The 12697-nt window shown below is 40.1% G+C and overlaps 1 protein-coding gene across 2 annotated transcripts; it reads left to right on the forward strand.

The window, feature by feature from the left end:
• The first annotated feature begins 3617 nt into the window (after positions 1-3617).
• Positions 3618-7631, forward strand: p3h4 (prolyl 3-hydroxylase family member 4 (inactive)). Of its 2 annotated transcripts, none has more exons than XR_013772543.1 (7): positions 3618-4169; positions 4951-5100; positions 5199-5370; positions 5444-5572; positions 5668-5817; positions 6229-6312; positions 7041-7179. XR_013772543.1 is itself a non-coding variant. In XM_079282723.1 (7 exons), exons 1-7 carry the CDS (start codon positions 3729-3731, stop codon positions 7188-7190), a joined length of 1272 nt encoding a protein of 423 aa, XP_079138849.1. In that variant the 5' UTR covers positions 3618-3728; the 3' UTR covers positions 7191-7631. The 2 variants fall into 2 exon arrangements, 1 of the variants encoding a protein (XP_079138849.1); XM_079282723.1 differs by having other exon boundaries at positions 5668-5813; positions 7041-7631.
• The last annotated feature ends 5066 nt before the right edge of the window (positions 7632-12697 follow it).

A 12697-nucleotide genomic window follows, 5' to 3' on the forward strand; every position in this document is an offset into this window, starting at 1 on the left:
TGACTTTTTTCGACATGCTATACAATGACTTTTTTCGACATGCTATACTATGACTTTTTTCGACATGCTATACAATGACTTTTTTCGACATGCTATACGATGACTTTTTTCGACATGCTACGTTATGACTTTTTTCGACATGCTATACTATGACTTTTTTCGACATGCTATACTATGACTTTTTTCTACATGCTATACTATGACGTTTTTTCTACATGCTATACTATGACTTTTTTCTACATGCTATACTATGACTTTTTTCTATATGCTATACTATGACTTTTTTCGACATGCTATACTATGACTTTTTTCTATATGCTATACTATGACTTTTTTCGACATGCTATACTATGACTTTTTTCTACATGCTATACTATGACTTTTTTCGACATGCTATACTATGACTTTTTTCGACATGCTATACCATGACTTTTTTCTACATGCTATACTATGACTTTTTTCTACATGCTATACTATGACTTTTTTCTATATGCTATACTGTGACTTTTTTCTACATGCTATACTATGACTTTTTTCGACATGCTATACTATGACTTTTTTCGACATGCTATACCATGACTTTTTCGACATGCTATACTATGACTTTTTTCTATATGCTATACTATGACTTTTTTCGACATGCTATACTATGACTTTTTCTACATGCTATACTATGACTTTTTTCTACATGCTATACTATGACTTTTTTCTACATGCTATACTATGACTTTTTTCTATATGCTATACTATGACTTTTTTCTACATGCTATACTATGACTTTTTTCTACATGCTATACTATGACTTTTTTCTACATGCTATACTATGACTTTTTTCAACATGCTATACTATGACTTTTTTCTATATGCTATACTATGACTTTTTTCGACATGCTATACTATGACTTTTTTCTACATGCTATACTATGACTTTTTTCTACATGCTATACTATGACTTCTTTCTATATGCTATACTATGACTTTTTTCGACATGCTATACTATGACTTTTTTCTACATGCTATACTATGACTTTTTACGACATGCTATACTATGACTTTTTTCTACATGCTATACTATGACTTTTTACGACATGCTATACTATGACTTTTTTCTACATGCTATACTATGACTTTTTTCTACATGCTATACCATGACTTTTTCGACATGCTATACCATGACGTTTTAGACATGCTATACTATGACTTTTTCGACATGCTATACCATGACGTTTTAGACATGCTATACTATGACTTTTTTCTACATGCTATACTATGACTTTTTTCTACATGCTATACTATGACTTTTTTCTACATGCTATACCATGACTTTTTCGACATGCTATACTATGACTTTTTTCTACATGCTATACTATGACTTTTTCGACATGCTATACTATGACTTTTTTCTACATGCTATACCATGACTTTTTCGACATGCTATACCATGACGTTTTAGACATGCTATACTATGACTTTTTCGACATGCTATACCATGACTTTTTCGACATGCTATACTATGACTTTTTCGACATGCTATACCATGACTTTTTAGACATGCTATACTATGACTTTTTCGACATGCTATACCATGACTTTTTTCTACATGCTATACCATGACTTTTTAGACATGCTATACTATGACTTTTTCGACATGCTATACCATGACTTTTTTCTACATGCTATACTATGACTTTTTTCTACATGCTATACTATGACTTTTTTCGACATGCTATACTATGACTTTTTTCTACATGCTATACTATGACTTTTTCGACATGCTATACTATGACTTTTTTCTACATGCTATACCATGACTTTTTCGACATGCTATACCATGACGTTTTAGACATGCTATACTATGACTTTTTCGACATGCTATACCATGACTTTTTCGACATGCTATACTATGACTTTTTCGACATGCTATACCATGACTTTTTAGACATGCTATACTATGACTTTTTCGACATGCTATACCATGACTTTTTTCTACATGCTATACCATGACTTTTTAGACATGCTATACTATGACTTTTTCGACATGCTATACCATGACTTTTTTCTACATGCTATACTATGACTTTTTTCTACATGCTATACTATGACTTTTTTCTACATGCTATACTATGACTTTTTTCTACATGCTATACCATGACTTTTTCGACATGCTATACCATGACGTTTTTGACATGCTATACTATGACTTTTTCGACATGCTATACCATGACTTTTTTGTACATGCTATACCAATGATTTTCAACCGCTGTGCCGCGGCACACCAGTGTGCCGTGAGAGATCGCCCTTAAAGGAAACAAGGAATTATTAACAGCTAAGATGCAAGAAACCCGACCAGAGGTAAAGAAACTCTTCATTGTCTGTCATCATAAACCACCAGCAAGTTTCAGCTTGAGAAAAGTCAACATGATGTACAAAGTGACATTACTTGAACAGAAAAACAATCAGATTCGATGTACGTATGCATTTTCAATGGAATATATATTTTTAAATAAAAAATAGATCTGCATTGTGCTTTTATTTTGAACGGGAAATCGACCAAACTTCCGTCCATGCTCTGTCTCTCTCGGTGTTGCTTGATGCGTCTTTCGGCTCATGTACTCCAGAGAGCAGCAGGAGGAGTGGCCCCTGGTACCCACCCACTTTTTAATGGAATTCTGCAAACGTGTAATGCCTGGCCCAGAGGCCTGGCTCCATGATTTCAGTCACGTATGAGACTGAAATCAGTCCTGTGTGTCAAGTGTGCAAATTATTTTCTCTTGGCTCACCAACCCAAGTCTCAGCTTGTCAGTCTGCTAATAAAATAGGTAGCCAAGCTGAAAAACTATTCAGTCAATATTTTATGAATACATCATCTGTCAAGAGTTTGGGATCTGAAAGCAAAATGACTGAAACATATTAAAAAACAAAAACATTAAGATCACTGTTAAAACGTAAATGTTCGTTCATGGGTCTGTTGGGTATTTTCACACTGAGGAAAACTGGACCCTCTGGCCTTTCTTGAGGGGATGTATGTGTGTCAAGCGAACCAGAGTGATCACCATTTATACCGGAAGTATGGAGCTCTTTCTTCAAGGTAATTGTCGCGAGTTGTATTTGCCAGCTGATACCGAGTTGATTGAGATATATTTATTAATTTTACAAGTAAAACCTACTCAATGTTGCCATAGCCTTTCATTTTAACAAAAATATTAATTTCATGAATTCCATTTGTTTTACTATTTGCTACACCAATACATGACAATCTCTAGTTTCTTTTCATATGTGCACCCAAAACACACACAGTACCTGAGAAGCCTCGAATGCAACTCAAAACAATTACTTTGAGAGAAATAAATGCAGACATGATGTTCCTCATGTTTTTTTTATATTTTACGAAATAGGCTACTAAATGTGAAAATTGATCTTTGGAGAAAAACAGCTTCAAAAACACTACAGCATGATTTGAAGGATGGCTGAATATAATATTACATGTCTGTGAAATTAAAACAAATGGGAGTCAACAGAAAGAAGACCAGAAGAGCAGTCGCACAAATAAGAAGGGCTTTTATTTTGAAAGTTTTGACCCGTTGTTCTCTGTTTCAGCATCTTGATGGACGCGACTTTCACAGCATACGTGCAGGCAGTCAGTCATGAGTATTCCCGAGTAAAGAAAGAAGTTTCCTGATCCATTCAAAACAAGAACGCTCTACTGCTCAGAGCCGGTTGAGGTAACGATGCTCCTGAGCACCTTTTGTCTGGCCCTTCTCATCCCGGCCGTGGTGGAGGCTCAGTATGAGAAGTACAGCTTTAAAAGTTTCCCCCAGAAAGACATGATGCCGCTGGACTCTTCGTACAGCTACGCGCTGGAGCAGTACGGAGTGCAGAACTGGGCAGAGAGCGTCAAGTTCCTGGAGCTCAGCCTGCGCCTCCACCGGCTGCTGCGGGACAGCGAGGTTTTCTGTAGCCGCAACTGCAGCTCCGTCAGCCGGGACAACAGCACTCTGTTCGCCGACGGCAGCCTCCGCGTCGTGCGCCACATCCTGCTGAGAGCTGCGTGCCTTAAAAAGTGCAAGGCGGATTTTCCAGTGTTTAAACTCTCGTATCCAAGTAGGGATTTACTGGAAACATTCGAGAAGAGGGTACCGTATCGGTACATACAGTATGCGCACTACCAGGTGAGACCAATGTGGCGAGTGGTGTGTGCCCAAGAGGGCAAAATAAATGTAGGCCCTTACCAATAAATCCTGAAGTTACACCAAATGCTTCCCAAAGTCCCCCAAAGTTCATGTTGTAGAAATGTCATATGAGACTTAAGATATAAGCTTGTTAAAATATGTACACTAACACAGGAGCATGCAGTAGGGTATATGTGTATTTAGCATAGCTGTGCGTAACGGGCGCGATCACACAACAAACTGTATCCGCAGTCGGTTTCTCGAGGCAGATTGACTCGGTTTGACTCACCGAGAGGACATTTCTAGTCGGCGAGATGTGCAGTAGTTTCCCTGCTGCTGCGCCCTCCTGCAGACCCAGCAGTAGCTGAGCATGTGCCACGTCTCTTCCAGTGTTCCCCCTGAAACAATCCCCTCACTCCCCTCTGTCAGGCAGGTTAATGGGGGACGAGGTACGAGGCAAAACAAATCTGATCTCATTTCTGTTTTATCATCTTTGGTTTCATAAATTGTGTAAAGACTTCCAGCTGTTGTTATTGAGTTATTGTGTATCAACAAGAATTCCTATTCTGACATCAGTGACCTACATCCGTCAGTAGTTGTAGCAAAGGGGTCAGAGGTCACGCTATTCAGTGAAGAGTGGTAATGACAGGAGCTGCTGTTTCCCTCCATGCCAGTGAGAGAGATAGTGTCTCTTATTTCAACCCCCCCCCCCCCCCCCCCCCCCACCACACACACACAAATGACTGTGATATTCATTCAAAAGCTGTCTATTCTTCCCCAGCTAAACAACAAGGAGAAGGCTGTGTCAGCGGCTCACACCTTCCTGAAGAAGAACCCAACGGACTCCTATTTAACTAAGAACATGAAGTACTACAAGACTCAGTTTGACGTGGAAGAATATCTAATCGACCACGAGGAGCAGCCGTATGAAGTTCGTAGATGAACATTGTCGGTCTTACCCATGGTGCAAATCAAACACATGCTTAACTATTCAAACTTTTTACATTCACACATCTGTTTGTCATCCAGCCTCTTTTCCTGAAGAGTGTGGCGTTCTACAACAGCGGAGACTTCAGCAACAGTGCCCGAAACATGGAGCAGGCCATCACACAATACTTTGAAATGTACAGTCTCTGCTTGGCAGGCTGTGAGGGCTCTTATGAGATCGTAGAGTACAAAGACTTCTATCCCACCCTGGCAGGTAACAAGGGAGCAATTTTAACGTCTGTTTCCGTTTTGAAATAAGTAATTAATATGCTCGTTTGTTCCCTCAGATCTCTACACAGATGTGTTGAAATGTAAGGTCAAATGTGAGGAGAACCTGACGCCCAACGTTGGAGGCTTCTTCGTGGAGAAGTTCGTAGCCACCATGTATCACTACCTCCAGTTTTCCTATTATAAATGTAAGAACTGTGACAAAGGCTCTGGATTCAGGCTTTTGACGACAACAATACGTCTAAGACTGCTTTGACATGTATTATGTTGTGATCCTCTACAGTGAATGATGTAAAGAGCGCTGCTCCGTGTGCAGCCAGTTACATGCTGTTTGACCGTAAAGACCAGGTGATGCAGCAAAACGTAGCGTACTACCGCTTCCACCGGGAGCAGTGGGGACTTGAGGAAATGGACTTTCAGCCTCGGCCCGTAGGTGAAACAAAGACCTCTTTACTGTCCCCTTATGGTACTTCCTGGACTTTGGTGGTTGAACCAGAGGCGGCAGAGGGTGTTAACATATTTCACACTGCTTTTTACTAAACCAAAGCAGGAAAACGACAGCATAAAGCGGTTCTTGGCATGAACATAAACACAATCTCAGGGTGGTCGTTAGAAAGCCATGTACTCTGGTAAAGGCAGACTTGTTTTCCCATCTTTTTTTCTTGGTTTGGAGTTGCCGAGCAGCTGCAGTGTACCAGCTCTGTTTGTTAAACGTCTTCGCCTTTTGAAGTCAACAAGAGGACAACAAGGCCACATTTGTTGCTTTGTGCCGAGCTATAAAACAGGCTTGTTCTTGCCAGCTACTTGGGTCAACACGCAAGTTTATGTCACTTTTGTTTTTCAGGAGGCTCTGAGGTACGTTAACGAGACAACCAAGCAGAAAGAGATGCTGGAGTTTGCACTGAACTACCTAGAAACTGAAGATGAGGTATGTTGTTGTACTGTTGTTACGAGGCTTGGACGGTGGCACATTTACCGGAAGCATTGGTTTCGGGCAGCAGAGTGAAATAATAGAGAAATAACCTTTAAGACAGTGAACCGACTCGGCAATGTGTATGCATGCAGTATATCTACCCAAACCTCAGCTAACATTAGCCACCATACATCACTGCTCATACCAGACCAAATCAGGCTGTAGGTGGCAAACTGTACTGACATGCATCAGTGGTGCTATCACCTGCTAGTTAGAAGACACAAATGTCACGTTCTAGACAGAATACAGGTCCATTTCGCCCAAATTAGACATGTTAACTAGCAGACTAAGCGCAAGCTGCTGTTGAGGTTGTGGGAAGGGGGGGGCACAAGAACAGAGTCTGAGAGGATGAAACGGAGAGGAAGAGGGGATGAAGGCTGCGGAAGAGAACGCAGGAGGGGGGCTGTGTTTTCCGCCAGCAGCTTGTGGTATGTGGCTGGGAGGTGTTGGCCACTGAGGCTGTGCCACATCCATTTACCTCAGGTCAGCCCCTCCCATCTCTACACACTGCCTGGACCCTAAAGGTGGAAGAGGACTGAGAGAGAGAGTTAAGGCTGAATTACAGGGTGCCCAAGTGACAGATTTATAGACCTAAAAATGAAAAAGTATGCATTTTGCCAGATAGAAGTAAGATAGTAAAATGCTTGCTTGCTGTTGACTGAGTGCTTTGTGTTACCTTTAAGGGCGAGGTAAGTCCAGAGGAAACGGCCTCCTCTCACACAGAGCATCCTGACACTGAGTTTGAGGGTATGGGAGACTACGAGGAGTCCTTCCTGGCTGAATGGTGGCAAGAACCCAAAACTAAGTGGGACGCTGGACAGATCGAAGACTGACACCTGTCCTCGTCTCCTGAGCAGAGAGCTTCCTCGTCCGCCTCTGTTCCCCCTCTCCTGACAACATACCAAAGAGTGTTGACCTCCCTACAGACAGACATCGACATTTGGCAGAAAAATAACAAACCATCAGTGTACGTTCCACCAGCAAAAGGATAAAACGACAAACTTATCCGTCATGTTGATCGAGATCAGAGATCGACATGTTCTGTTTTGGCTAAAACCTTCAGCTGTATTGTTAGTCATGGGCCTGTATGCCAATACTTGTCATTGACTTTTCTACCGTTTTTATTTAATGGCAGCTGAATAGCTGAATGCCTCGGTGCCGTGTTATGAGGAAGGTGACGTGTAGCTTTTCTTATGCTGAACGATTTGTCAACGACCAATTGGGTAGTTGATGTAATAATTTGCTCATAATTAAAGTAATATTTTAATATACTTTTTGTTGTTGTTGTTGTGACTTAATATCAATGCGATCATCAAGAAAATGCATGAGGCACAACATAATATTTGACAGCAGTCATGTTAATTTGATTCGCTGATTCATTTGATGAGTCATTTGTAAAAAAAAAAGAAAGATTTCATTTCATTTATTTAAAAGGGACCATGTACAGTTTAAACATGAATGTCTCCATTCGATGCACTGTACCAGATTATAGTTTAAGCTAATTTGCATCTAATTTGTATCTGCAGTCCCTTGGCAGCTCAAACAAGGACAGAACAACAACACAGTAAAAGGAAAAGACATAATATCGAGATATACCACAAAAAACATACAGGACACCCGATACAACACTACACACAAATAGCACATCAAAAATGAATATGTGTCAATGTGTGACCAAAGAAGATGCTGCTTCCAGCCTCACAAATGGATTTATTCATTTTTCCCCTGTTTCATATCGTCATTTGAATTCCAGTTTTTAGTCTGATTAAAAGGACCACTGAAGGACAAAACAAATGATTTAAAGATGCTAATCTGGAACCAGGAAGAGGTTTAATTAACCACCACTAACAAAAATAAAAAAACAACATTAGCAACATTAATACAAACATTATTCATTCATTATTTCACTCTTAATTAAATGCTATTTATTTATTCTTTCATATGCACACTTCTAAAATCAAGTGTATAATATTAATAATCAATTAAAATTGACCTTTCTTTAATTTGTTTAAGATGTTTAAACAATAAGATGACCTGTGGTGGTTCTAGGTGGGCTAAAAAGCCTGAACCCGACCTCGTGTACGTTGATCAGAATTCCCTGTTTGTCCGGGTTTAAAGCTCTGCGAGAGCTTTTACACAGAAGTATAAATTAGGCATTAGTCCTTCCTACGTAATGTACCCATCAAAGAGGCTGCAAGAGTACATTTCAGGAAATGACGAATAAAGAAGATCTAAAAGATCATATTAAGATGACCGGATAGCAATACACAACACCTGGAAGACAATGTTTCCTGTTTGCATGTTAGACCTATTTGACTGAAAAACAAAAGGCTTTGCCTGTCTCTCTGATGTACATAAACAAATAGCACAAAAGAAGGTTGTGAGCAGTAGAGAACATGGCAGTTAATTTTCTTAAGTGAAGTTATACTTCAGGATTATTTGAACATATTATATTGAATTGACTGCTATAGTTATAATTCATATACAAACATCTGAAACATACGGTGGTTGGTTGACATTCAACTCCACCTGTGAGTTTGTAACATCTGTCCTCAGATGATAATAAGCCACCGCAGATGAAAATGAGCCTTTTGCCTCACTACAGCAAGGTTTATTCATGTGCATTGTTCAATAAACAGAAAATATATTATCACATTAGGCTTCTCCATCTTCAGAAACTATAACATTAAAATGCTGCTTACGTGTTAAAGCATCAGCAATAATAATCTAACATCATTCTTGGCGATATCACAGGGGTCATTCTGTTTTCACTGGATGAGCCTGTGTGTTCTGTGTGTTCTGATGCCACACTCTTTGTCTTGACCAGAGTTTAGATGATGATATTAAATAAAAATCCACTGTTCCCCGTGCCTTTAAGTTAGTTCCTGAGGCTTATCGCCAAAAATTTAGAAATTGTAGCAAAACTGTGAACCAGACTTCTGGTGAATTCACACTTCTGTCTGTCTTAACATACTAAGACAGACAAGTTATTCAAAGATGCCAATCTGGAAACTGAGGATGATGTTTAACCACCACCAACAAAAAAAAACAAAAAAAACATCAGCAACATTAATACATAAATTGATAGTAAAAAAAATAATCGGCAGTCGCAGCCTCAGATTGAAGAACCTCTTGTGGTAAATAATTGAAGGAATCAATATTGATGCATAGTTTTACACAGTTTTGCCCTTAGAATTACTGGGTTTCCTACCACTGTGATTTAAAATACATATTACGATATTTTAAGCAGAAAAGCAAGACATTGAACTCCAAAGTATAACCAGCTATGAAAACCATTAAACATCAATGTAACAAAAGTAGTCGGTGTGTTTTATTTTTAAAGTATTTTATTTTCTTTCCATTTCAAATCAACTACAAGGCTTAGTTAATTCCTCTTTTTTTGTCTCAATTTAAAAAGTGTCTAAAAATATGGGATACGTTGCATCTTATTTTTCACCTTTTTTTCCCCACCATAAACTTCATCGAACAAATTGTATTTGTTACCAACTCTGTACATATTGTAATAATAACAATGGTGCATCTGCCATAGTGCAAAGCTCAACCGAACCAAACTGACCTCTTACACACATACAGTTTCAGACAAGCTGCCTCCTGGACCCCAGACTAGATCTCTTTCATCTCATGTACATTAAAAAGCCCCTGGGCTGAGGCGTTCACCCAGGGCTCAGAGCTATCGACAAATGTACAAAAGATTCATGACATTTAAGCGATGGCTGGAATGATGAGAGAGATGTGAGACAGCTTAGCTGTTACGCCACATTTAAAGACGCATGGACAGCGTTGGCGACCGGAGAGATTTGCAGATGCGGGTCCTGTCGAGAGACTGACGGCTATATGTTTGAAACGGATAAAACTCATTATTTTAACACAGCTTTTAAATAAATCTCCATACAGTGCATTTAACATTCAGTATATCTTGCACATATTTACAAACAGGTGTGCATACAGTTGGCTAGTGCTCGTTTTTTGTAGATACACGACATGAAAACGGTTTCATTATTTATTAATGTGCTGCATTATAGTGGCGTCATGGCTGCAGCGCACAACAGTTTGTAGAAAGAGATGATATTCTAGAGGTAAAAACCTGCCATCCTACCTGTGATAGTTGTTATTTATGTACATGGACACAACTGCCCCTAACACGCATACATTCTTCTTCTTCTTCTTTTTAAAAATCTCTCACACGCTTAGATTCACCCGTGAACAGACGTACGGAATAAACCTCACAAGCGTACAAACATTTGGCCTAAAAGTGGTGAGCACGCGCACACAGACAGATATTGTGGAATGCATGTTGGTCAGTCTGTGGTTGAAAACACTAAGTTACGGTCTCTGCTGCTTTAACAGTTCAGTGGTTCACAATGATCGCAAAACCATAACACCTAGCGCCCCTTTTTAGTACCTGAAACCTTAGGGGGGCAAGTAGGATGCCTCATGTTAAAAGGACAAATAACATTGAACATGAACTCAGTTATCAGGCAGGGCACTGGCTAATGGCTGGTTTTTGAGCCATCGTTTATATGATTGCTAGTCCTTCCTCAGACTCTTTGGAAAACATGCTGACAACAGTCCAATGTACGGTTTCTTTTTAGTTGTCCATGTTGCCAAACTTTGTAGATTAAAACAGATAATTGTCCACTTTTCCAAAGCCTGGCCTTGGATCTTCTCCTTTAAGAAAAAAGGAAACTATTCCACTCCTGTTACTTTATTTCAGGCTGTGTGCTAGTCCAACATTTACCCGTGGACTAAGTTGGTGGCCGGCTTAGTTTGTATGCAGGCAGGAAGGCAGGCATTGGAAAGACATGTCTCGTATTAAATTGGTCCGCCGTTGATATGCTCTTCATCAGACTGTTCAAGATGACAGTAAAGGAGGTACACAGACACAGAATCACATACTCAGAGCCACCGGACTGGAGGAAGACCCTGGTGTCTCCCACAGGTTGAGCCAGATGCTCGTTATGGGCGTGTCCTGGTCACAGTCCTCAGCTGCCTGCCGGAAGCAGCCACACAAGTGTGATACGGCTGGTATGGTGAGAGGAGGCAGGAGGATAGACGATAGGAGCAGACGGGGACGTGGAGGAAACGATGATCGGAAGAGGTTTGGAGAAATTTTGGGACGGGAGTGGAAGACTTTTTTTTTTGTTCCCTTCTTCTCTGATGTGTAAACGGTGGAGGAATACAGGAGTAGACAGGACAGAGAGACAGACATCTTATCCACCACCAGATCTGAAAGAGAAGTGAAAAAGCGCAAAGTTAACAGAAAGAAAGAAAAAAAATACTGACTGTTGCATAGAGGCAACAGAATATGAAGATGCTGTTCTGCTTAAAGGGAATATTATAAGACAGGGGACAGTAGATGGATGGAGAGCTGATGTTTTTTTCTAAGCAGAAACTAAAATGAGATGAAGAATTTGAGCAAAGGGAGCAGTGAGATGCACTTTGAGCATGGTGCGCTGTGGGAATGATGAGTCAATGGATGAACTTTACATGGAGGATGAAGAATTAGGAAGCCATGTTAGGAAGCCATGCTGAGGGGATTTGGAATGGGATGTTTTTGGATGCTGCTCCAGTGACAGAATATCACACGGTCGCGGTCCTGCAAGATTATACCTTCCTCTCCGAATGTTCCTGCATCCCGTGAAGAGAAAAGACCACAACAAAACATTAATGACATGAGGAAATATGACAAGCTCAACTATTTTAAGAAGCACGTTATGAAGCTCATCATCTTGCATGAAACTGAAAGAACGAATACGCAATAACAAATTATAAAGAACGACATCATTCACTGACAGTTAGAATCGTTAAAACGTGGCGTAAACAGGCTTTAATGCGAAATGTGGACATAAGAACTTATATTTTTACTCGGTTAAAATTGAACAGATTCAGGGAAAAAAAACAAAAAAAATCACTTCGTGACTCATTCAAGCCATAATCCATCCATCAATTATCGCGATAATTGTTCTCAACCACATGCAGCAGGTCTACAGTGGTCATAGCACTGAGCCCCATAGAGTCTGACAAGACTACACCAGAAACCTCTACGCCCACCCTCTAAGCCAGAATTTGGACAGGGAGAGAAAACTCCTTACAGCTCATGCACACATGCACAGACACTTACCTCGGGCCCTAAAAGGACTGACTACATGCTAACATGCTACACGCTATAAGGAACTCAAATTTTGCTTTTCAATTCACAACTTTTCATCAGCCACAATAATCGTATGAATCCAACTGTGAGTAAAGTAGGCGCAGTCCTTTTAGGCCAGAGCATAAGGAGTGAGCAATAGCCAGCATGCACAGGTGGAACAGTACAGAA

The sequence above is a fragment of the Melanostigma gelatinosum genome (genome assembly GCF_949748355.1).
Source record: "Melanostigma gelatinosum genome assembly, chromosome: 13".
NCBI classification, from domain to species: domain Eukaryota; kingdom Metazoa; phylum Chordata; class Actinopteri; order Perciformes; family Zoarcidae; genus Melanostigma; species Melanostigma gelatinosum.